Genomic DNA, 25,496 nt, shown 5'->3' on the forward strand with positions numbered 1-25,496 from the left:
ACTTGGACAGGTTGGGTGAGTGGGCAAATATATGGCAGATGCAGTTTAAAGTGGATAAATGTGAGGTTATCCATTTTGGTGGCAAGAACAGGAAGGCAGATTACTATCTAAATGGAGTCAAGTTAGGGAAAGGGGAAGTACAACGAGATTTAGGTGTTCTTGTACATCAGTCAATGAAAGCAAGCATGTAGGTACAGCAGGCAGTGAAGAAAGCTAATGGCATGCTGGCTTTTATAACAAGAGGAATTGAGTATAGGAGTAAAGAGGTCCTTCTGCAGTTGTACAGGGCCCTGGTGAGACCCCACCTGGAGTATTGTGTGCAGTTTTGGTCTCCAAATTTGAGGAAGGACATTCTTGCTATTGAGGGAGTGCAGCGTAGGTTCACAAGGTTAATTCCCGGAATAGCGGGACTGTCATATGTTGAAAGACTGGAGTGACTGGGCTTATATACACTGGAATTTAGAAGGATGAGAGGGGATCTGATTGAAACATATAAGATTATTAAGGGATTGGACATGCTGGAGGCAGGAAGCATGTTCTCGCTGATGGGTGAGTCCAGAACTAGAGGCCACAGTTTAAGAATAAGGGGTAGGCCATTTAGAAAAGAGATGTGGAAAAACTTTTTCACCCAGAGAGTGGTGAATATGTGGAATGCTCTGCCCCAGAAGGCAGTGGAGGCCAAGTCTCTGGATGCATTCAAGAGAGAGTTAGATAGAGCTCTTATAGATAGTGGGGTCAAGGGATATGGGGAGAGGGCAGGAACGGGGCACTGATTGTGTATGATCAGCCATGATCACAGTGAATGGCGGTGCTGGCTAGAAGGGCTGATTGGCCTACTCCTGCACCTACTGTCTATTGTCTATTTAGAATTTGATGCTGCAACATACTCAACAAAAGTTGGGACAGAGGCACGGTTACCATTGTGTTACATCACCTTTCCTTTTAATAACACTTTTTAATCGTTTTGGAACTGAGGATACCAATTGTAGTAGATTTGCAATTGGAAATTTTGCCCATTCTTGCTTGATATAAGACTTCAGCTGCTCAACAGTCCGTGGTCTCCATTGTCTGATTCTCCTCTTAATGATGCGCCATACATTTTCAATAGGAGACAGATCTGGACTGGCAGCAGGCCAGTTAAGCACACGCACTCTGTGTCTACAAAGCCACGCTGTTGTAGCCCGTGCAGAATGTGGTCTGGCATTGTCCTGATGAAATAAGCATGGACGTCCCGGGAAGAGACATCGCCTTGATGGCAACATATGTCGCTCTAAAATTCTAATATACGCCTCAGAGTCAATGGTACCTTCACATACATGCAACTCACCCATGCCGTGGGCACTGATGCATCCCCATACCATCACAGATGCTGGCTTTTGCACCTTTCGCTGATAACAATCAGGATGGTCGTTTTCATCTTTGGCGCGGATAACTTGATGCCCGTTTTTTCCGAAAACTAGCTGAAATGCGGACTCATCTGACCACAGCACACAGTTCCACAGTCTTTCGGTCCACCTGAGATGAGCTCGGGCCCAGAGAACTCGTCGGTGTTTCCACATAGAATTGATGTATGGCTTCCTCCTTGCGTAATAGTTTCAAGTTGCATTTCTGGATACAGCAATGGACTGTGTTAAGTGACAATGGTTTTCCGAAGTACTCCCGAGCGCAGGTGGCTATAATTGTCACAGTAGCATGACGGTTTCTTAGGCAGTGCCGCCTGAGGGGTCGAAGATCACGCGCATTCAACAGTGGTTTCTGACCATGCCTTTTACGCACTGAGATGTCTCTGAATTCTCTGAATCGTTTCACAATATTATGTACTGTAGATGTTGAAAGACCTAAATTCTCTGCAATCTTGCATTGGGAAATGTTCCTTTTGAGCTGACTAACAATTCTCTCATGAATTTTGGCACAAAGGGGTGAGCCACGACACATCCTTGCTTGCAAAGACTGAGCCTTTGATGGACGCTACTTTTATACCCAGTCATGATACCTCACCTGCTACCAATTAGCCTGCTTAATGTGGAGTCTTCCAAACCGGTGTTACTTGAATATTCTGTGTACTTTTCAATCTTATTTTAACTCTGTCCCAACTTTTGTTGAGTGTGTTGCAGCCATCAAATTCTAAATTTGTGTATATTTACAAAATACAATTAAGTTGGTCAGTAAAACTATTGAAAATCTTTTCTTTGTACTTTTGTCAGTTAAATAAAGGTTCACGTGAATTAACATATCACAGATTTTTGTTTTTATTGCATTTTGGAAAATATCCCAACTTTTCTGGAAATGGGGTTTGCACATTACTTGCCTACTGGATATCAGCAACATCAACCCATCTGAAAACCTTTGCTTTTAAACTATTTCAAATTTCATCTTCGAATTCGACATTCCAATTTAGCAACATTAAAAATTATAGCTATCAATCATTGGCCACACTGAATCCCAAACTGTTGTTTCATTAACCATTTAAAGTACTGAGTATACTGTTTAAACAATCCTAATCTAGGATTATAAAGGTATCTGAACCTCTGCAGTAATGCCTTCTACAAAAGCTATTTTGGAGTCAGGTGTTCCAATAAAAGATAAGATTGGATTTTGGGTTGGAGTGATGCCCTGCCCTATAAACAAGACGCACATGACAGAGCCCCCTCTTCTCAAGAACAATCTTCTTATTTGCACCTTGCCTCAATCAAAACAATTTTCAGAGGACCTTAGAAGAAGAATTGTAGAGATGCATGAAGCTGGAAAAGACTACAAAGGCATTTCTTAAGACTTGGGTGTTCATCACTCCACAATTGTGTACAAATGAAGGAAATTCAGTACTGTTGTTACTCTCCCTGGGAGCGGGTATCCTGCAAAGATCATCCAAGAACACAATGTACAGTACTGAAAGAGATGAAAAAGAACTCAAAAGGAACAGCAAAAGACCTGCAGAACTCTCAAGGATATGCTAAAGTCTCTGCTCACGTGTCCACTAGAAGAAAAACACTGAACAAGAATGGTGCTCATGGAAAGAAACCAGAGGAAACTATTGCTCTTCAAAAAACATTGTTGTGCATCTTAAGTTTGCAAAAAACTACCTGGATGTTCTACAATGCTTCTGGTACAACGTTCTGAGGCAAGATGAGACAAAAGTTGAACATTTTGGCAGAAATGCATACTACGTCTGGAGGGAAAAGGGCACTGTACACCATCACCTCATCCCAACTGTGAAGCATAGTGGAAGGAGCGTCAAGGTTTGGGGCTTCTTTTCTGCCTCAGGGCCCAGACTGCTTGCAATTGTTGAGGGACTATTGAATTTAAAACTGTATCAAGATGTTTTACAGGAGAATATCAGGACAGCAGCCCAGCACCTGAAGTTAAATAGAAGTTAGATGATGCAACAAGACAATGATCCAAAACAAGAGTAAATCAGCAACAGAATGGTTTAAAAACAAGAAAATTCATGTTTTGGAATGTCCAAGTCAGATTCCAGACCTTGACCTAATTGAGATGCTGTGGCATGACCTGAAGAAGGCTGTTCATGCGAGGTATCCCAGAAGTATTGATGAACTGATACAGTTTTGTATGAAGGAATGGTCTAAAATTCCTCCTCGTCATTGTGCAAGTCTGATTAGCAATTATAGGAAACATTTGGTGGAGGTTATTGCTGCTGAAGGAGATTCTACTAGTTATTAAATACAAGGGTTCACATATGTTTTCCAGCCTGGACTGTGAATGATTAAACAATGTGTTCAATAAAGATATGAAAAGCAGAATTGTTTGTGTGTTACTAGCCTAGACAGATTGTGTTTGTCTATTGTGACATAGCTAAAGATCAGAACACATAAGAGCAACTACTGCAGAAACTCAGATAATCACAAAGGGTTCACAAACTTTTTCTTGCAACTGTATTTCTAAGTTCATGGTTCATATGAACCATGGTTTTATATGGTTCAACAATTCATCACATAAACAAATATCAGAATCAACCAGTATACATTACCCTGTAACATAGGTAACATTATACCAATAATCTGTTTCACATTTCATTCTTTGGAAAATTACCCCTATATCCATATCAGAATCAGGTTTATTATCACTGACATGTCATGTAATTTGCTGTTATGTGGCAGCACTACAGGATGATATATAAAAAAAAATGTAATTTACAATAATATGTAAAAATATAAAGTGCAAAAAGAGAGCAAAATAGTGAGGTAGTGTTCATTGACCATTCAGAAATCCAATGGCACAAGGGATGAAGCTGTTTCTAAAATGCTGATTGTGAGTATTCAGGCACCTGTACCTCCTCCATGATGGTAGTGATGAGAAGAGATCATGTCCTGGATGGAGAGGGTTCAAGGTGATGGATGCTATTCTCCTGGAGAACCGTCTTTTGAAGATGTCCTCAATGGTGGGGAGGCAAATGCCCTTGATCGAGTTGACTGAATCTACGACTCCCTGCAGCTATCTTCAATCCTGTGCATTGGAGCCTCCATAGCAACCACTCAGAAGGTTATCCACAGCACATCTACAGAAATTTGCTAAGGTCTCTGTTGACCATGCTAAATCTGTTCAAACTCCTAATGAAATATAGCTGCTGGCATGCTTTCTTTGGGATTGCATCAATATACATGTATATGTGAGGCCCAGGATAGATCTTCTGAGATGTTGATGCCCAGAATCTTGAAGATGCTCACCTTGTTCACTGTTGACCCCTTGAGGACTGCTGTGTGCTCTCCCAATGTTCCCTTTTTGGAGTTCTCAATCAGTTACTTGGTCTTTCTGACGTTAGTGCAGGTTATTGTTGTGACACCACTCAACCAGCCAATCTCTTCATCATCAGAAATTCTGTGAAGAGTTGTGTAATCAGCAGATTTGTAGGTGTTCATGAGCTCTGCCTAGCCACACAATTATATGTAGAAAGAACAGAACAGCGGGCTAAGTATGCATCCTTGAGGTGCTCCCATATTAATTGTCAATAAGGACACGTCATTTTCAATCCACACTGAATGTGATCACCCAATAAGGAAGTCAAGGATCCTGTTGCAGAGGAAGGTATACAGGCTCAGGTACTAAAGCTTGTGGATTAGTGTTGATGGGATGATAGTAATGAACACTGAGCTGTAATCAATAAACAGCAACATGGTTTAAGTACTGTTGTTATCCAGGCAGTCCAAGGCTGACTGGTGAGCCAATGAGATTGCATCCACTGTAGACCTACTGTGGCGGTAGGCAAATTGCAGTGGGTCAAGTCCATGCTCAGACAGAAGTTAATTCTAAACACATGAGATTCTGCAGATGCTGGAAATCCAGAGTAACACATACAAAATGCTGGAGGAACTCAGTTGGTCAGGCAACATCCCTAGAAATGAATGAAGAGTAGACTTCTTGGACCGAGACTCTGAAGAATTTTGTAGGAATTCCAGCCATGACCAACCTCTCAAAGCAGTTAATCACTGTAGATATGAGTACTACCAGGCGATTGTCATTGAGGCAGTTCACCCTGCTCTTCTTGGCACTGGTATCATTGATGCCTTTTTGAAGAAGATAGGAACCTTCAACTGCAGCAGTGATGGGTTGAAGATGTCCTTGAACATTCCAGCCAGTTTTCAGTGCTCTGCCAAATACATCATCGGGGCCTGATGCCTTGCAAGGGTTCACCCTATTGAAATATGTCCCAACATTTGCCTGAGACATATCACAGGGTCACCAGATGCTGCAGGGATTTGCTCTTAAGATAGCCTTCCACAGATTGTACCTGGACTTCTTGTAGGGTTCCGGATTAGCAGTCTTGAACACCAGACATCTAGTCCTCAGTGGACTGTGAATCTCCTGATTCATGCAGGGTTTCGGGTTTGGGTATGTCCAGTATATTCTTGAAGCCACACACCTTGATGAAGATAAGTGATAACTGAGGCATTTTCATTCATATCCAAAGATGAATCCCTGAATATCTTCTAATCTACTGATTCAAAGCAGCTCTGTAAGCACTCCTCCATGTCCCTTGATCATACCTGTTTATCCTCACTAATGGTGTCTCTACAGCCTGATGGTCCAACTTGCCAAAGTGTGGTATGGGATGGCCTGGCAAGCCTTCTTGATGGTGATGTAGTAAAGTGGTCTTGACTCATCTGTACTTTTAGAATTATTTCCTAAGCTGGTTTCGAAAAGTTACTTGGGATAAAATATCGACAATTTCAACCATCACAATTTATGAAATGGAAACATTTTCTACTGCATATTCTACATATTTAAAAAAGATTGAAAGTACTAGTTTTGATACAATACAGGAGACACACCTTTGAAAAATCTGGAGGAGGGTTCTTCCCCCTGCACAAGTTTGATAGTGCCCAGACAGCATTCCTTGTCATTGTCAATCGGTTGGGTTTTGATAGCAACCTGAATGTTGAAGAACACAGATAAATCAGATTAACAGATTGAAATACCTCAAAGAAGCCTACATTCATAAACATAGATTGCCAAATATTTGAGCATTTTTATTAAATACACTCGAGCAACCTGCTTGCTTTGTTAAAAAGCAATATTTGCTTTGTTTCCCTGTCTGCTTCGGTAGACAATGGGAGTGGGGGTGGCAGAGTAGGTGAGGACAGACAAGAGAACTCAGCCTAGTTGCAATTGCAGCATCTCAGAGACAAAAAAAAGCATCAACATTCTCTGGCTTAGTTGACAACCAAAATGCTTAAAACTAACATTCATCAAATTATTATTGGTCAAAAAGGCCCCTGTAAAACATTTAACAGATACTTAAGTCACTTAAAAAGGTGAAGCCAGAAAAGCACAAAAAAGTCCTAATTACATCACACATGCAAACGGAAGTTTTATTAAAACTGAAAGAAAAATTCAAAGTTTAATACAAAGACGTTTCTCTCAAAGCTTGAAAAACATTTGATATCTCTTTGCAATAAAATTCTAATTCAGCTGTAAATTTTCACATAAAAACTCAAATTACTTACTGAATGAGAGGAGGAAGTATGTTACAATCTAGCACATAATCTCTACACATGGTGCTATCCCCTGCAATATTCCCTAGTGCCCAGATAGCCTGCAATTGAAAACATAAAGAGCCATAAGACATCTTGGTGTGCAATCCAATTCCTTCACACAGCATATAGTACAATTCTGAATAACAAGTATTCAATCATTATTCATGGATGCCTGCACAAGCCTTATAATATCGAATAATCATGACTGGTAATTGACTAGAGGATTATACCGCTATTCACGAGAATGAATTTTTAGACCATATAATTATATTGAAGCCTCAGAGCAATCACCAAAATAATCCCACTGTCACTGTTCACTCCTCAAAGGTCACTGAACCATTTATATATACTTCCATGCCTAGTATATTTTTATATATTTCCAGGTTGCCTAGGCGCGACTCAAGTAGCAGCAGTACTCTCAATGGACACAATTAAATACTCCCATTTCAGTCCGATACAGCTAAAAAGCACAACAGCTTCTAAGGTTAGTACAGTCAACAAAGATGTCTTAATGCATTTAAACAAACTATCGCTGCTTAAAACCGACGGAAGCAACACCGATTGTGGTCACTAGTGCCCATGGAGAACACCTCGGAAGAAATTCAGGTGTAGATCAGGGTTACAAGTGTGCTTAAGGAAACAGGGTTTTAAACTCCCTATACCGACTATCTTGCTGCTGAACGTGAAGTCTTTGGTGAATAAAATCAATGATCTCAGATCCAGGGTGCTGAACCAGAGGGATATTAGGACCATGTGTGTCCTTTGTTTCATGGAATCGTACCGTATACAGGGATCCAGATCGACGGGTTTACCATACACTGTCAGGATAGATTTATAGAGTCTCTCAAAAACAAAGGTGGAGGAGTACGCCTCATGATCAACTCTTCTTGGTGCACAAATATATCAGTGCTGTCCCAATTCTGCTCACCAGACCTGGAATATCTAGCAGTAAAGTGCTGTCCATTTTACCCACCATGGGAGTTTTCTGGGGTCATTTTGGAAGCAGTTTACATTCCACCTCAGGCCAATGTCAAGCAGGTGTACTACGTATGTTAATCAAAATGGCTTCTTTGTTTGTTAAAAGTAAAACTGCTTCTTTGTTATGCTAACTGGAGAGAGAGTGTTGTCTGGCAGAGCATTCTCGAAGTTTCTCGCAGTCTGTTTAGGTTTAGGGTTGCTGATAACGGGGATTGTATTCATTTGTTAACCAATGGGGTTGGATGTAATTTTTTTCTTGTGGGTCTGAGAGCTGGGGTTTTGCGGTCTTTTCGGGAGCAGGGAAGAAGACACCAAAGAAGGTGGATGTGTGTCACACTGCTCGGTCGACCACTTCAGGTGGTCACAGGTGCGAGGTCGTGGAGAACGGCTGAAGCGAAGGTTGGTCGAATGGTTCAATGGTTGAGCTCCAACGATGTGCACTAGATTGACTGAACGCTGATAAGTTTTGGCGCCTTTTACTTTCTTTTCTTTCATATATACTGTATTGTTAGTAATCATTTAGTTCTAGTAAAATCTTTAAAGTATATTCTATAACTGTATCTGGTGTGAGCTTGATATTGTGTGTGCGACGCTGCATTAACTTGTTTTCCATAGCACCTGCGTATATGGGAGGCGGGGTTGTAGAGTGGCTGGAATTTTTCCCTTAGACATATCCCAGCCTGTCGCATAAGCGTTACACAGACTTTAGATGATCTGAGTAATGGGATCAACATGCACGAAACAGTGTACCCCAACGCCTTCACCTTCGTTTTGGGAGATTTTAACCAGGCCACTCTGAAAAAAAATCACTAAGCAACTACCATCAACAGATCACTTTCAGTATCAGAGGAAACACACTAGACCAGTGCTACACCACCATCAAGAATGCCTATTGTGCTCCTCCACAACCTCGCTTCGGGAAGTCTGATCACGTGGCTGTACTTCTACTCCGAGTATAGGCAGAGACTGAAGACTGCAGCACCAGCAATGAGGACCAAAGAGGTATGGACAAGGGAAACACAGGAGCGCCTATAGCACTGTTTTGAATCAGTAGACTTGACTGTATTCAGGGATTCATTTTCGAACCTGGATGAGTATGCTGCAGTTGTTACTGACTTCATTAAAACCTACATGGATGAGGACTGTACGTTCTCAAACCAAAAGCCGTGGATGAACCAGGAGGTACATCATCTGAAGGCTAGATCGGTGGCATTCGAGTCTGGCAACCCAGACCTGTACCAGAAAACTAGGTATGATTTGCAGAGCGCTATCTCAAGGGCAAAGAGACAATTTCGAACGAGGTTGGAGGCAACATCGGATGTACAGCAACTCTGGCAGGGTCTGCAAGACATTACTTCCTACAAAGCAAAACCCAATAGCCTGAATGGCAGCGATGCTTCACTACCAGATGAACTCAATGCCTTCTATGCATGCTTTGAAAGGGAGAACACAACTACAGCTGTGAAGATTCTTGATTTTAAAGACAGTGAACCCTCACAAGACGGAAGGTCCAGATGGAGTACCTGGTTAGGCTCTGAAAAATTGTGCCAACCAACTAGCGCGAGTATGCAAGGACATTTTCAACCTCTCACTGTTACGGGCTGAAGTTCCCACTTGCTGCAAAAAGGCAACAATTATACCAGCCCCTAAGAATAATAATGTGGGCTGCCTTAATAACTATCGCCCAGTAGCATTCACATTGACAGTGATGAAATGCTTTGAGAGGTTGGTCATGACTAGACTGAACTCCTGCCTCAGCAAGGACCACGACCTATTGCAATTTGCCTATCGCTACAATAGGTCAACAGCATATCCAATTTCAATGGCAACGGCAAACAGAATCTCAGTGGCTCTCCACACGGCTTTAGACCACCTAGACCTACATCAGGATGCTGTTCATCGACTATAGCACAGCATTTAATACCATCATTCCCACGATCCTGATTGAGGAGTTGCAGAACCTGGGCCTCTGTACCTCACTATGCAATAGGATCCTCTACTTTCTAAACGGAAGACCACAATCTGTGTGGATTGGTGATAACATACCTTCCTCACTGACGATCAACACTGGCACACCTCAGGGGTGTGTGCTTAGCCCACTGCTCTACTCTCTATATACACATGCCTGTGTGGCTAGGCATAGCTCAAATACCATCTATAAACTTGCTGCCGATTCAAGCATTGTTGGTACAATCCCAGGTGGTGACGGGAGTGTGTACATGAGCGAGATACTGTATGCCAACTAGTGGAGTGGTGCCGCAGCAACAACCTGGCAGTCAACATCAGTTAGACGAAAGAGCTGATTGTGGACTTCAGGAAGGGCAAGCCGAAGGAACACATACCAATCCTCATAGAGGGATCAGAAGTGGAGAGAGTGAGTAGCTTCAAGTTCCTGAGTGTCAAGATCTCAGAGGATCTAACCTGGTCCCAACATATCGATGTAGTTATAAAGAAGGCAAGACAGTGGCTATACTTTATTAGGAGTTTGAAGAGATTTTGCATGTCAACAAAAACACTCAAAAACTTCTATAGTTGTACCATGGAGAGTATTCTGACAGGCTGCATCACTGTCTGGTATGGAGGGGCTACTGCACAGGACCGAAGGTAGCTGTAGAAGGTTGTAAACCTAGTCAGCTCCCTCTTGGATGCTAGCCTACAAAGTACCCAGGACATTTTTAGGGAGCAGTGTCTCAGAAAGGCAGTGTCCATTATTAAGCACCTCCAGCACCCAGGAGTGCTCTTTTCTCACTGTTACCATCAGGTAGGAGGTACAGAAGCCTGAAAGCACACACTCAGCGATTCAGGAACAGCTTCTTCCCCTCTGCCAGCTGATTCTTAAATGAACATTGAATCTTTGGGCAGTACCTCACTTACTAAAAAAAATATATACAGTATTTCTGTTTTTGCACATTTTTAAAATCTATTCAATATACACAACTGATTTACTTGTTTATTTATTATTTTTTTCTCTGCTAGATTATGTATTGCATTGAACTGCTGCTGCTGCTAAGTTAACAAATTTCAGGTCACATGCCAGTGATAATAAACCTGATTCTGATATATCTCAATGCTACTCAGAATACGTTTGAAAATTTGCATCTGCAATCTGGTAGCTGTAAAACTGCATTTATGCAGTTCCTGTGTTGCACTTAAGCAGAGGATGGACCAGCAATTCATATTAATAAAATCAAGAGAAGAATGTATCTGTAGAATAATTTTCCATCTTGTTACAAAAACACTTGTCCTTTAACTCAGTAGCTTACTTATGAAATTATTAGCAATTGAAAATACTAACAATTATTCCCAAGCTATAACTCTAACAATAATTGCCAGGATGCAACTTAAAGTACTGACTCCTATTAATTGTTTTTTTAAAAATGGACAAATTCATTTAAAAATTAAGTGAAAGCAGCAAAATTAACAACAAATGTTACCTGCTCCTGCACATCTTCAAAATCTGATGTTAACAATTCAATAAAGACAGGCACAGCACCAGCCTTAATAACCTCACGGGTCTGTAATGAGCTTCCTGATGCAATGTTTGTAAGAACCCATGCCGCTTCAAACTGCATTAAAGGAAACATTTACACGCTTATAGACATCAACATAGTTTTGCCATTTGTTAAAGTTAACTCAAATGAAATTAATCTTCAAAAGTAAAATATAATTAATTAAATCCTATATGCACACAGGAAAATCAATAAATGTGTGGTATTCTTTTAAATGCTCTACAGAAAAAGCATTACTATCAGCTATTTTTCAGATTAGAAAGAAAGCTTAACAAAACTAAAACTTAAAAATGTGAAGTGTAACTTTTATTAAAATAATTATTTTAATATTGAAGTATAAAAATATTTTGCTACAGAAGTAATTTGCAAGAAATAGGATACAGGCCATCCCCAGGATACAAATCCCTTCAGATACGAAAGACCCCCATAATATTAAATTCAACACACACACACACACACACAGAGTCATTCCTATGACCATGTCATTACACCAGTGTATTAAGGTAATACAAGGTAAAACAGTAAGAGAAAACAGAATAAAGTGCTATATTTACTAAGAGAGTAAAGAGCAGGTAGACAATACAAGGTAGATTGTGAGGTCAAGAGCCCATTTTATTGAATATTCAATAGTCTCAAAATGGAACAACATCCTTGAGCACGACTGTAAATCCTTTCAGGTTTTTATACCTTCATCTACTTGGAGGGAGGAGTATTTCTGGGGTGGGTGGGGTCTTTGATTATGTAGGCAGTGTTACAGAGCAAGAAAAGTGTGGGCAGATTCCATGGATGGGAAGCTGGATTCCATGTTCAACATATCACCACTTCATACTTAATAAAACTATAAAGATGTAGATTATATTCAGCATTTCATACTATACCCCAAAGTTACCTGCAATGTGCAATTTTCTTTCCTTTTAAGGAATTCTACAAATCTTTCAACCACTCCATGTGTGTTGATGACTTCATCAATAGGAGGATTCGGCTCTATTTTTAAAAAAAAGAGATATTACATTCAGGTTTCTTGCTGGATTGTATTTGTCTTTTGATTAAATTTTAAGACTATGTGGTTGACATGCAAAAACAATTCACACATTTGTATAGTAAATGTTCCTTCAATGATAACAGGATTAAGTAATCTAGCTTTATATCTTTTTTTACCACACTGAATTCCTAACCTGAGCCAGGCTGCATTACTTAAACACATACATTGGGATTGATATTTCACATCAGATCATGAAGTGACTGCATTCTAAATTATCTGAAAAGCATTGTTTAATATAGCTTTTAGGGAGGGTTTAAACTAAGTTGGCAGGGGGAAGGAAACCAGGGTGTTAGGGTCGAGGAAGAGAAAAATACAAATAAGTCAAAGATACTGTACAGCAAAGATGGCAAGAAGTGACAGGCAGGTGAATAAACAGGATAATTTGCTGTGCAATAGAAATATAACAAAATCGGTAACAGATACTGATCTAAATGTACTGTACTTAAATGCACACAGCATTAGAAATAAAGTGGATGACCTTGTCGTACAGCTACAGGTTAAAAGATATGACATTGTGACCATCACCGAGTCATGGATAAATGATGGATGTGATTGGGAGCTGAATGTCCAAGGATACACAATGTATAGGAAAGATAGGAAGGTAGGTAAAGGGGTGGCGTGGCCCTGATGGTAAGCAACGATATCAAATCACTAGAAAGAAGGGACATAGGATCAGAAGAGGTAGGATCCTTATGGGTTGAGTTAAGAAATGACAAGGGTAAAAGGACACTAATAGCAGTTATATACAAGCCTCCAAACAGCAGCCAGGATGTGGACTACAAGTTACAGCTGGAAATAGAAAAAGCTTGTCAAAAGAAAAATGTCAAGATAATTATGGGGGATTTTAATATGAAAGTGGATTGGTAAAGTCAAGAAGGTACTGGATCTCAGGAGAGGGAGTTTGTAGAATGCCTACGGGATGGCTTTTTGGAGCAGCTTGTTCATAAGTCCCCAGGGGATCGGCTGTTTTGGAGCTGTGTAATGAACCTGAGGCGATTAGGGAGCTAGAGGTAATGGAAACCCTTGGAAGTAGTGATCATAATATGATTGAGTTCAGTTTCAAATTTGAAAAGGAGAAGCTGGTATCAGGTGTATCGATATTTACGTGGAACAAAGGAAATTACAGTGGTATGAGTGAGGAACTGGCTCAAGTTGATTGGAAAAGTAAGATAGATAGATAGATAGATACTTTATTCATCCCCATGGGGAAATTCAACATTTTTTCCAATGTCCCATACACTTATTGTAGCAAAACTAATTACATACAATACTTAACTCAGTAAAAATATGATATGCATCTAAAATCACCCTCTCAAAAAGCATTAATAATAGCTTTTAAAAAGTTCTTAAGTAGTTTACTTAAATACATTGATGGAGGGTCCGTAGAGCAGAATTGAATGAAAATCCTACAAGAAATAAGGAAAGTGCAGCAAAAATACATTCCAAGAAAAAAGAAACTCATGAATGGAAAAACGGTACAAATGTGGCTAACAAGAGAGGTTAAGGCTAAAATAAAAGCAAAAGAGACAGCGTAGAAGCAAAAATTAGTGGGAAAACTGAGGACTGGACGACTTTTAAAAACTAAGGAAACTAAGAAAGTCATTAGGAAAGAAAAGATGAATTATGAAAGGAAGTTGACAATTAACATAAAAAAGGATACTGAGTTTTTAAAAAAATATATAAAGAGTGAAAGAGTGACACGGGTAGATATAGGACCCATTGAAAATGATGTTGGAGAAATTATAATGGGTAACAAAGAGATGGCAGAGGAACTAAATGAGTATTTTGCATCAGTCTTCACAGTAGAAGACATTAGCAACATACCTGATAGCCAGAGGTCTCAGGGAATAGAATTAGGTATAGTCAAAATTACTAGAGAGAAAGTGCTTGCGAAGCTAAATGGACTAAGGATATTTAAGTCTCCCGGACCGTATGAGCTACACCCATGGGTTCTGAAGGAGGTGGCTTTGGAGATTGTGGAGGCATTGGAAATGATCTTCCAGGAATCAATAGACTCTGGCATGGTTCTGGAGGACTGGAAGGTTGCAAATGTAGTTCCACTGTTTAAGAAAGGAGGGAGGCAACAAAAAGAAAATTACAGACCTATTAGTCTGACATCGGTAGTTGGAAAGTTATTGGAGTCAATCAAGGACGAGGTTATGAAATACCTCAAGGTGCAAGACAAGATAGGCCCAAGCTAGCATGGTTTCATGAAGGGAAGATCCTGCCTCACCAACCTATTGGAATTTTTTGAGGTAATCTCAAATAAGATTGACAAGGGAGAGGCTGTGGATGTTGTGTATTTGGATTTTCAAAAGGCATAAGAGGCTGCTTAATAAGATGAGAGCCCATGGAATTACAGGAAAGATATTGGAATGGGTGGAGCACTGGCTGATAGGCAGAAAGCAAAGGGTGGGAATAAAGAGATCCTATTCTGGTTGGTTGCCAGTTACTAGTGGCATTCCACAGGGATCAGTGTTGGGGGCTGCTTCTTTTTACACTGTATATCGATGATTTCGATTATGGATTAAATGGTTTTGTGGCTAAGTTTGCAGATGACACCAAGATAGGTGGAAGAGCAGGAAGTGTCGAAGAAACGGAAAGGTTGCATAGAGACTTGTTCAGTTTAGGAGAGTGGGCAAAGAAATGGCAGATGAGATACAATGCTGAGAAATATACATTTGTACATTTTGGAAGAAGAAATAATCAGGCAGATTATTATTTAGATGGGGAGAAAATTCAAAAATCGGAAGTGCAAAGGGACTTGGGGGTCCTCGTGCAGGAAACCCTAAAGGTTAACCACGAGGTTGGATCGGCAGTAAGGAAAGCGAATGCTATGTTGGCATTCATTTCAAGAGGAATAGTGTATAAGAGTAAGGAGGTGTTGATGAGGCTCTATGGGGCACTGGTGAGACCTCATTTGGAATACTGTGTGTAGTTTTGGGCCCCCTGTCTTAGAAGAGATGTCCTGATGTTGGAGAGAGTTCAGAGAAGAGTTACGAGGATGATTCCTGGAATGCAGGGGCTAACGTATGAGAAGCGCTTGTCGGCTCTTGTATTCATTAGAATATAGAAGAATGAGAGGGGATCTCATAGAAACATTTTGAATGCTGAAAGGGTTGGACAGAGTAGATGTGGAAAGGCTGTTTCCCTTAGTGGGTGAGTCCAGGACAAGAGGCCACAGTCTTAGAATTAGAGGGTACCCATTTAAAACAGAGATGAGGAGAAATTTTTTTAGCCAAATAGTTGTGGATTTATGGAATCCGTTGCCACATACAGCTGTGAAAGCCCGATCACTGAGGGTGTTTAAGGAGGTGATTGATAGGTATCTAATTAATCAGGGTATCAAGGGATATGGGGAAAAACAGAAATTGGAACTAGATGAGAGAATAGTTTAGCTCATGGTGGAGTAGCGGAGCAGACTCCATGGGCCAAATGTTCTTTTGTCTTCTAATCTTGTGGAAAAAGAAATACATAATCATGTTGTACAAAATACATCTTTACCTTTGGAAAGGAGCTTTCGAAATTTCTGAGTGGCAGCCAGCTGCTGTTCAGAATTATTAGAGAAAATCATCTGCACCATATCAGAGGTGATCACTCCAGTCTGTACATCAACATAGGAAAACAGAAAATTAGAACTGCAACCACAGAACTGAGTTCAAATTACCACATTAACTAAAACAATTCATTATGTTAAGTTTTAAATTACTTAATTTCTAGATAAGGATAGCTCTGGTACTAATTTCAAAGTACATTTATTATCAATGTATACTATATACAACCTTGAGATTAGTCTCCTTACAGGCAGCCACGAAACAAAGAAACCCAATAGAACCCACTAAGACTATCAAACACCCAACATGCACAAATCCTGCAAACAAAAGTATGCAAATAACATTCAGAACTGAAGTTCATGAAAATGAGACCACAGCCATGAAGCCAGTCACAGCCGATCCAGGAGCCCATTCATTGCAGGCCACAGTCTCAGTTCAGCGCAGAGATGAGTAAACCTCACAGAGCAGGATGTTTGAACATCAGCACTTCCCTCTCATTCAGCCCCAACATTCTGACCTTTTCAATCTGGCCCGACTCTTAAACTGGCCAAACCTCAGCTTCCTCACTCTCAGACCCAGGCCCTGCCACCTTGACTCAGTCCGTACCTGACCTTTTCCAGCACTACATCAGTCAAACATTGGTTTACCCTCCACATTTGGGTTCTGCCACTTTGAATCACCTCCAAGTGGGCTCCAGCAGTGGCCAAACATTGGCTTGCCCCACTTTTGGGCCTGGGTCCTGCCTCCTTGCTTCGGCTCATACAAGCTGCAACTGTCCTGTACCTTTGAGACTTCAGTTCACATAGCAAAAATGCCAAGCCATACAGATGGTTTAAAAACTCTACTCCAAAAGGGAAGTTACAGGCTATTGATTGCAGTGATCACTTTCAAGAAACAGTGATTAATATAGTTAATAGTTTTGTTTGCTACCAACAAGTGTTGTTGCTGTGCTTCACCAGCACCATTGATATTATGTCCTTATTATCCACCATCAACGCGAGCATGAACCTCTTGTTTGAAGAAATGAAAAATTCAGAAACACCTAATACATCCTAAAAAAAAGATATGCCCTGTAATGTTCTTGTGTTAACATGTAAATATATTTAAATATCAAAAAAATTATATTAAGTAGCAAACTACTACCACTAAATGTATCAACACTTATAAATGGTGACTGGTTTTTAAATTAAAAGATGCAAGGACCATTAGGATTGCATACAGCTGCTTTGGATTTGAATTTGAAAACTGATTGTTCTATTTATAGTGTCTGCTTTCTATAGGTGCGTAAAATATATTTGTTCAAAAATATAACGGTGGGTCACTGGGTCCATTTCGTGGGTAAATTTATGCATATTACACACATTCAGTGTACTGGAAATTCTTAATTTGCTTATTCTTGATATCTCCATTTCAAACTTTTCTATAAAACTGTTTTAAGTTCTCAAACTTCTATCATACACCTCAATAAATTTCTGAGATACAATCACATACTATATAAATAAAAGCAGAAGACAATTGCATAGGTAATTTACAAAATGAGCATTGTGTGATAAAAGTCTGACACTCTTGTTGTGATGATATCATTTCAGATGGTTTGTTTGCTATATTAATACAAAGGATTGTTAATATCCCAAGGGAATAGAGATTTATATTTTACTCAACAAATATTATCAGAATAATCTACACCTTTTCCCTAATGACCCAAGGAATTTGCCGATATGATATGTTCACATCTTGAGAAGAACCTGATCTAGGAATTCTTTGGCTCAAAGACAACAGCATAACTACCTGAATTAATCAGAGGTTTCAGCATCCTGAATTTATTAGTTTTTTTTTTGCATTAGTAGAGCAAAAGATGCACAATTAACAGGAGCTTTTAAAGGACAGCTTCCTTCAGTATTAAATAAACCAGTATATAGCTATGTAACACATGGAGAACAATCTTTGACATCCACATTTGAAAACAGTCACTTTGACCAATGAGGCTATTGCCCCATATGCTTATTAAGTATGTAAACCTTTAGATATTTAGAGTATCTCACAAGATGCTATTGGTTGGAAATCAATATGTATTAAGTAAATACCAAGGAAATAAGGATCAATAAACAAATTATATTTGTTTCTCATATAGAAGTTTCAAAGATTAACAGTAAAACAAATTATTCAACTATCAAAATATACATACAGCTTGATAGGAATTTAAGGAAATTTTATTTTCCTTCAAATGTTTAAGCAAACTTTTATTGCCCTTCAAATTATGGCTCTCATAGCATTTATAGTCTAAATATATTTTTTGACAAACTTAGTGAACCCAATGGCTTACAAACCAGTCTTCAAGGATATCTCAGTTTTCCATAGATGTTCTCTAAAGACATTATTGGACAAGGATGAAGCCGTGTCAAACCAGCCAAAACATGGTACTGTGGTAGATGCAACATTGCTTACCAAAGCCATATCCATATTTATTTGTGATTCATGGAATCCACTGTCACTCATTACCTCTTCCTCTTCATCATCTTGTTCTGTATGCGTGACATTTCTACGTTTGAACAACTAAAAGAAAGCAAATAAAGTACATAATATAGAATAGAAAGACAAGACTTGAAATACTCAGCAAGTCAGGCTTTTAGGTTAATCTAACAATTGGGTAGAGACAAGCAAATAAGTTAATTTTCTTGTTGAGCAAGTCAAAATAGCATCCGCTGTTTTTGTGTGTGTGAAAAATTGTGCCATGCTGTCTTCATATTGCAATCAGTTCAATATGTAGGACAAAAACCAATAAGGAATAATTGTAGATTGCAATCATTTTAAGATATGAGCAATATCACTTTAGGAAAACTATGCATGATAAATAAGCTCTTCTTGGGCTTTAAACAAGGCACAGGTTTCAATAAGAAACTCTGCCATCATCTTCAGGGATAATGCCTGGGCACGTCTAGTTAGATGATATTTATACCCATGGATTCTGTTACTCCTAATTGGTTAGTCCTCATCCAATCAGGTTTCTGCTCTGCTACTTTGTTCACAATCAAATTCCAGTTCTTACTTTGGACTTAGTTAAAATCTTTTCCTCTAGTTTTATTTAAAAAATATACATGGTTTATTTACAATGCATGATCTACAATGATTTGGAAGTTATCCAAAAGGGCTCTTCTATTTTTGCAAAAAATTCAAGGTAACCAGATTTAAGTTCAAGTTCAGAGAGTTGTGTATATTAACACATGAAAGAGACTGGGACAATGTCTGATAAAAGGAAATTACATTATAATGTGGTCAATCAATTTTGGAATATTGCATTCAGTTTTGGTCACCCTACTATGGAAAAGATACTATTAAACTGGAAAGAGTGCAGAGGACATTTTGCTGTAATTTAAGGGACTGAGGAGGCTGGCACTTTATTCATTGGAGTGCAGGAGAATGAGGGTGATCTTATAGAAGTAGAAATATCACAAGATGTGTCAACAGGGTGAAGGCACTACTTCCATGGTTGGGGGATCAAAAACTAGAGTACTTAGGTTTAGGGTGAGAGGGGAGAAATTTAATAGGAACCTGAGATGCAACGTTTCCTCCTAGAGGAAAATCAGAAAATGGAATAAGCTGCCAAAGGAACTAGGTAAAGCACATATATTTAAAAGGGACTTGACAACTATATAGATAGGAAAAGTTTTGAGGGAATATGGGCCAAATGCAGTCAAATAGGAGCCTTGATCGACATGAACCAGTTGGGCTAAAAGGCCTGTTTCTGTGCTGTATGACTCTACAGCTTTCTGACTCTTATCATGACCCTTAAAATGGGAAACTAAGTGAAAAGGAAATAATGGCATAGGATCAAGTGAAAAGAAGGTGGTACCATGGATGAGACCATCTCATCACAAAACATGAGAGGACATGGAAAACCAAGGGCAGGCATGTGTCATTCCGCATTTCTTATCAATTTTCAACAAGCTGCCACATACCTTAATATAGCTACAACAGTGACAAGAGCCCTGTGTGATACAGTAAATTTTTAAAAAATCACCAAATTAATGGATTGTGCCAAAATCAATTCAAAAGACATACACATTTCATTTTACTTGCCTTTCTGGAGAATTCAAATTTATCAGATTTTGTTTTGTGGCAGTGGTACAGTGAAATACATAAAAAAGTACTATTAGTCCAATACGAACTATAAAAAAATCAGTAGTCCACAATGAGAGCAAAAGAGAGGTTATGTTCATGGATCATTCAGAAATCTGATGGTGGAGGGTAAGAAGCTGTTCTTAAAACACTGAGTACATGTCTTCAGGCTTCTGTACCTCCTCTCTGATGGTAGTAATGGGGAGAGAGCATGTCCTAGGTGGTAGGGGTGCTTAATGAGAGATGCCACCTTTTTTGAGGCATTACCAGATGCCATGGCATGAAAGCAGTATTTATACCTGTTCTTCACGTTTCTGTTTCCTTAGTTGCAGCCCTTCTTCCTCCCTTCGTCTTCTCATCTCATCAGGATTGAGAGAGTTATTTTTGTAACTTTTCAGTCGAAAATTTTCTTTTCCTGTGCTTAACATGGCCTCAGGCAAGCTGAAAAGACAAATGCCGAAAGATTAACTTAAAATCCAACTAAATTCATGGCTGGACTCCTTGCTGCTCAAAATGGAGAGCCCAATGCAAGCCTTTTACTCATTGGAGGAAATAATGCTTGATAGCTACAAATTATAAAATATTTAAAACAAATTTAAAAAAATACAAATTAAGAAAAATCCAAAATTGTAAATTCTTAAAGTAACTGAACTCTGCAAGCATTATCAAGTATAGATGTATTAATCTAAACTATACTGGTAAAGATTGCTATTTGCACACAAACAGTGCACAAAATTACTGCCTGGTTTGCTGATTATAACAACATAATTAAATGTACAAGTCAATAATATCAAGGCTGCTCGTTTATCTTAAGCCTTATGGATTTGAAGTTAAAATTGTGTTTATTGTCATGTATGTATCTGTATGTATATGATCAAAGTGGCCATAGTACTGCTAAACTGCAGTAATTACCGTAGATGTTGGATTATAAGCCGCTACTTTTTTCCCATGCTTTGAACAGCATTGAACACTGCGGCTTTTACTACGGTGCGGCTAATACATGGTTTTTTTTCATGCCGCCAAAAACATTTTGCCTCGTAACAGTAGACCAATAAAATTGATGAGTAGTTCACAGAGGTCCAATGAAATTGTACGATAAATCAAGCACACTTTCACAAATTATTGTAAATCAGTCATTTGTACTCACCCTCATCAACATGAAAAGCACTCGAAGAAAAGCATATGATGCAGCTTTTAAGTTAAAGGCAATCAATCTGGCGGTTGAAGAAGGAAATCAAGCTGCTGCACGTAATCTTGGCATAAATGAATCGATGGTGAGAAGGTGGAGATGCCAGCGCGAAGAGCTGAATCAATGCAAAAAGACGACAAAAGCTTTCAGAGGTAATCATAGCAGATGGCCCGAACTTGAAAACTTTCTTGAAGACTGGGTTAACACACAGAGAGCAGGCGGCCGTGGTGTTTCCACCGTGCAGATCAGACTGAAGGCTAAAGCAATCGCCACCAAAATGAAAATCGAAGATTTTAGAGGTGGGCCATCGTGGTGTTTTAGATTTATGAGACGAAAAGGCCTGTCCATCAGGGTACGCACGACTCTCTGTCAGCAGCTCCCTCCCGACCATGAGGAAAAACTTGCTAACTTCCGCACATTCACTCAAACAAAGATAGCGGAGAATTCCATCGGGCCAGATGAAATCATAAATATGGATGAAGTACCTTTGACGTTTGACCTGCCTCTCACTCGGACTGTTAATAAAAAAGGTGACTCGTCCATCATACTGAAAACAAGTGGCCATGAAAGAACGCATTTTACTTGTGTTCTGAGCTGCACAGCATCCGGACTAAAGCTTCCACCGATGGTGATTTTTAAGCGGCTGACAATGCCAAAGGAAAAATTCCCAAAAGAAATCATGGTGAAAGTCAATAAGAAAGGTTGGATGATGGAGAGTCTAATGAAGGATTGGCTCAGAGAGTGCTACGCCAAGCGACTGGGGGGATTTTTTCACATAAAAAAAGCGTTGCTCGTTATGGACAGCATGAGGGCTCATATAACAGATTCAGTGAAAGCTGCCATCAAGAGTACAAACTCAATTCCAGCTGTGATTCCTGGGGGCACCACGAAGTATTTGCAGCCACTGGACATCAGCGTGAACCGGGCATTTAAAGTGGCACTGCGCGTTGAGTGGGAGACTTGGATGACAAGCGGCGAGAAATCCTTTACCAAAACAGGCCACATGCGAAGAGCATCTTTAACTCAAGTCTGCCAGTGGATCCTAAATGCTTGGAGCCATGTCACAACATCCACCATCACCAACGGGTTTCGAAAGGCTGGACTGCTGCGTGATGAAGAGGATCGCGTGCGCTCAAGTGAGAGCGACAACGAAGAGACTGAAGTGAGTGATGAGATCCTGAGGTTGTTCAATTCGGACACTGAAGAAGAGGACTTTGATGGTTTTAGTGCGCAGGAGGAAGATGAAGAAGGCGATCAATAACTATATATAACTTTATCAATAAAGGTGATAAAAAAGTATATGCAACATAATTTGTGTGTTACCGATACGTACCGGTATGTATTTTAAAAGTAGCCGTGTTACAGGCACGGTTCGAAAAAAAGCATTTGCAATATGTATTTGTTTATGTTACCATACGGATTTAATTAAAAGTTAAAAAATCCTCACGTGTAATATCTTTCTGTGTAAATATCTCATATTACAACGTGGGACACCTGCGGCTTAAAATCCGGTGCGGCTTGTACAAGTACAAAATTGATTTTCTTTCTAAAATTAGAGCCAGCGGCTTTTAATCAGGTGCGCTCTGTAGTGCGAAATCTACGGTAGGTTTTGCCAGTTGGTTCAAGAAACAAATGGTTGAAGGAAAGTAGCTGTTTTTAAACCTGGTGGTGTAAATGTGAAAAATGGCGTAGCCAGGATGGTGGTGATCTTTGATGATAGTTGTTGCCATCTTGAGACAGCAATTCCTGCAGATAGTACCAATGGGGAGAGATGTCCAAAGCCTACTACTCTTCACAGCTTCTTACATTCCTGTCCATTAGATTTAGCATTCAAGACCACAATGCAACCATTCAGGATATTTACAAGGTTATTAAAGGATTTGATGATGAGCCAAACGTTCCTAAACCCTTTTAGGTAAAGATGTTGATGCACTTGCCTTAAGACTGCATTTATGTGCTGGGCCCAGGCCCCAAATCATCTGAATTCACATCCAGATTTTCTGCCCAGGCCAAAACATTTATTTGCATTGACAAAGACACAAATAAGTACGGTATTTGCACTGTCTTGATTTTCATTTTCAGAACATGCAAAATAAAATTTAAAATTGACCAAACATATTTAATTTCCTAGGGAATTTTAAGCACAATCACATACCAAACCTCTTCAAACTCCTAACAATGTAGATCCAATGATGTGCCTTCTTCATGACAGCATCAATGTTGGGCCAGGATATATAATCTGAAATGCTGACACTCAGGAATTACAGTTGCTTAGCCTTGCACTACTGACCCCTCAATAAAGACTGGTGCATACATCCCAACTTCCCATCATAAAGTCCACACTCTTTTGAAATTTGAGAAGGAGAAACTAAATTCCAATGCGTCAGAAATTTCAGTGGAATAAAGGAAATTACAATGGTATGCGAGGGAAACTGGCCAAGGTTGACAAGAAAGGAACACTAGCAGGAAGGACAACAGAGCAGCAATGTCTGGAGATTCTGCGAAAAATGAGGGAAGTGCAAGACAGATATATTCCAAATAAGAAGAAATTTTCGAATGGAAGGACGACACTACCGTGGCTGACAAAGTAAAAGCAAAAGAGAGGGCATACAAGGAAGTCAAAGCTAGTGGGAAGAAAGGATTGAGAAGTTTTTAAAAACTTGCAGAAGGAAACTCAAAAGGTCATTAGGAAGGAAAAGATGAATTATGAATGAAAGCTGGTGACTAATATCAAAGAAGATACTAAAAGCTTTTAAGTACTGTACATAAAGGGTAAAAGAGAGTTGAGGGTAGATATAACACCAATAGAAAATGACGCTGGAGATATTGTAACGAGAGACACAGAGATGGCAATGGAACTGAATGCATATTTTGCATCAGTCTTCACAGTGGAAGACATCTGCACTGCAGTATACCAGACATTCAAGAGTGTCAGGGAAGTGAAGTACGTGCAGTGAAAAATACGACTGAGAAGGTGCTCAGGAAGCTTAATGGTCTGAGGGTGGATAAATCTCCTTGACCTAATGGAATGCACCCGCGGGTTCTGAAGGAAGCAGCTGGAGAGAGTGCAGAGGCATTAACAATGATTGTCCAAGAATCAATAGATTCTGGCATTGTACCAGATGACTGAAAAATTGCAAGTGCTTCTCCACTATATGGGCAAACTATTATTTAGATGGGGAGAGAATTCAAAATGCAGAGATGCAAAGGGATTTGGGAGTCCGTATGCAGGATACCCTACAGGTTAACTTCCAGGTTGAGTCAATGGTGAAGGCGGCAAATGCAATGTTGGCATTCATTTCTAGAGGTATAGAATATAATTCAAGGGATATTAGAAACTTGGTTCGAAAAAAGAGGGATGTCTACAATAGATATAGGCAGCATGGAGTAAAGGAATTGCTCGAGGAATATAAAGAATGTAAAAGGAAAATTAAGAAAGAGATTAGAAAAGCTAAAAGAAGTTACGAGTTTGGTTTGGCAAATAAGGTGGAAGTAAATCCGAAAGGCTTCTACAGTTATATTAAAAACAAGAGGATAGTGAGGGATAAAATTGGTCCCTTAGAGAATCAGGGTGGTCAGCTATGTGTGGAGCCGAGGGAGATGGGAGAGATTTTGAACGATTTCTTCTCTTCGGTATTCACTAAGGAGAAGGATATTGAATGGTGTAAGGTGTGGGAAACAAGTAAGGAAGTTATGGAACCTATGACAATTAAAGAGGTGGAAGTACTGGCGCTTTTAAGAAATTTAAAAGTGGATAAATCTCCGGGTCCTGACCGGATATTCCCCAGGACCTTGAGGGAAGTTTGTGTAGAGATAGCAGGAGCTCTGACGGAGATCTTTCAGATGTCATTAGAAACGGGGATTGTGCCGGAGGATTGGCGTATTGCTCATGTGGTTCCATTGTTTAAAAAGGGTCCTAGAAGTAAGCCTGGCAATTATAGACCTGTCAGTTTGACATCAGTGGTGGGTAAATTAATGGAAAGTATTCTTAGAGATAGTATTTATAATTATCTGGATAGACAGGATCTGTTTAGGAGTAGCCAGCATGGATTTGTGCGTGGAAGGTCATGTTTGACAAACCTTATTGAATTTTTTAGTTACGAGGAATGTTGACGAGGG

The 25,496-nt window shown here is 39.6% G+C and overlaps 1 protein-coding gene across 1 annotated transcript in view; it reads right to left on the reverse strand.

The window, feature by feature from the left end:
* Positions 1 to 25,496, reverse strand: part of LOC140727709 (importin subunit alpha-5) — a 62,181-nt gene that overhangs the window by 20,505 nt on the left and 16,180 nt on the right. Inside the window, exons 2-8 of the mRNA XM_073045389.1 lie at positions 20,488 to 20,629; positions 18,518 to 18,625; positions 16,023 to 16,122; positions 12,366 to 12,460; positions 11,402 to 11,533; positions 6,960 to 7,048; positions 6,285 to 6,384 (exon numbers count right to left, since the gene is read on the reverse strand). Coding sequence (XP_072901490.1) covers positions 6,285 to 6,384; positions 6,960 to 7,048; positions 11,402 to 11,533; positions 12,366 to 12,460; positions 16,023 to 16,122; positions 18,518 to 18,625; positions 20,488 to 20,616 — 753 coding nt within the window. The 5' untranslated portion in view covers positions 20,617 to 20,629. The remainder of the gene's footprint in view (positions 1 to 6,284; positions 6,385 to 6,959; positions 7,049 to 11,401; positions 11,534 to 12,365; positions 12,461 to 16,022; positions 16,123 to 18,517; positions 18,626 to 20,487; positions 20,630 to 25,496) is intronic.

The sequence above is a fragment of the Hemitrygon akajei genome, chromosome 5, assembly GCF_048418815.1.
Source record: "Hemitrygon akajei chromosome 5, sHemAka1.3, whole genome shotgun sequence".
Lineage (NCBI taxonomy): Eukaryota > Metazoa > Chordata > Chondrichthyes > Myliobatiformes > Dasyatidae > Hemitrygon > Hemitrygon akajei.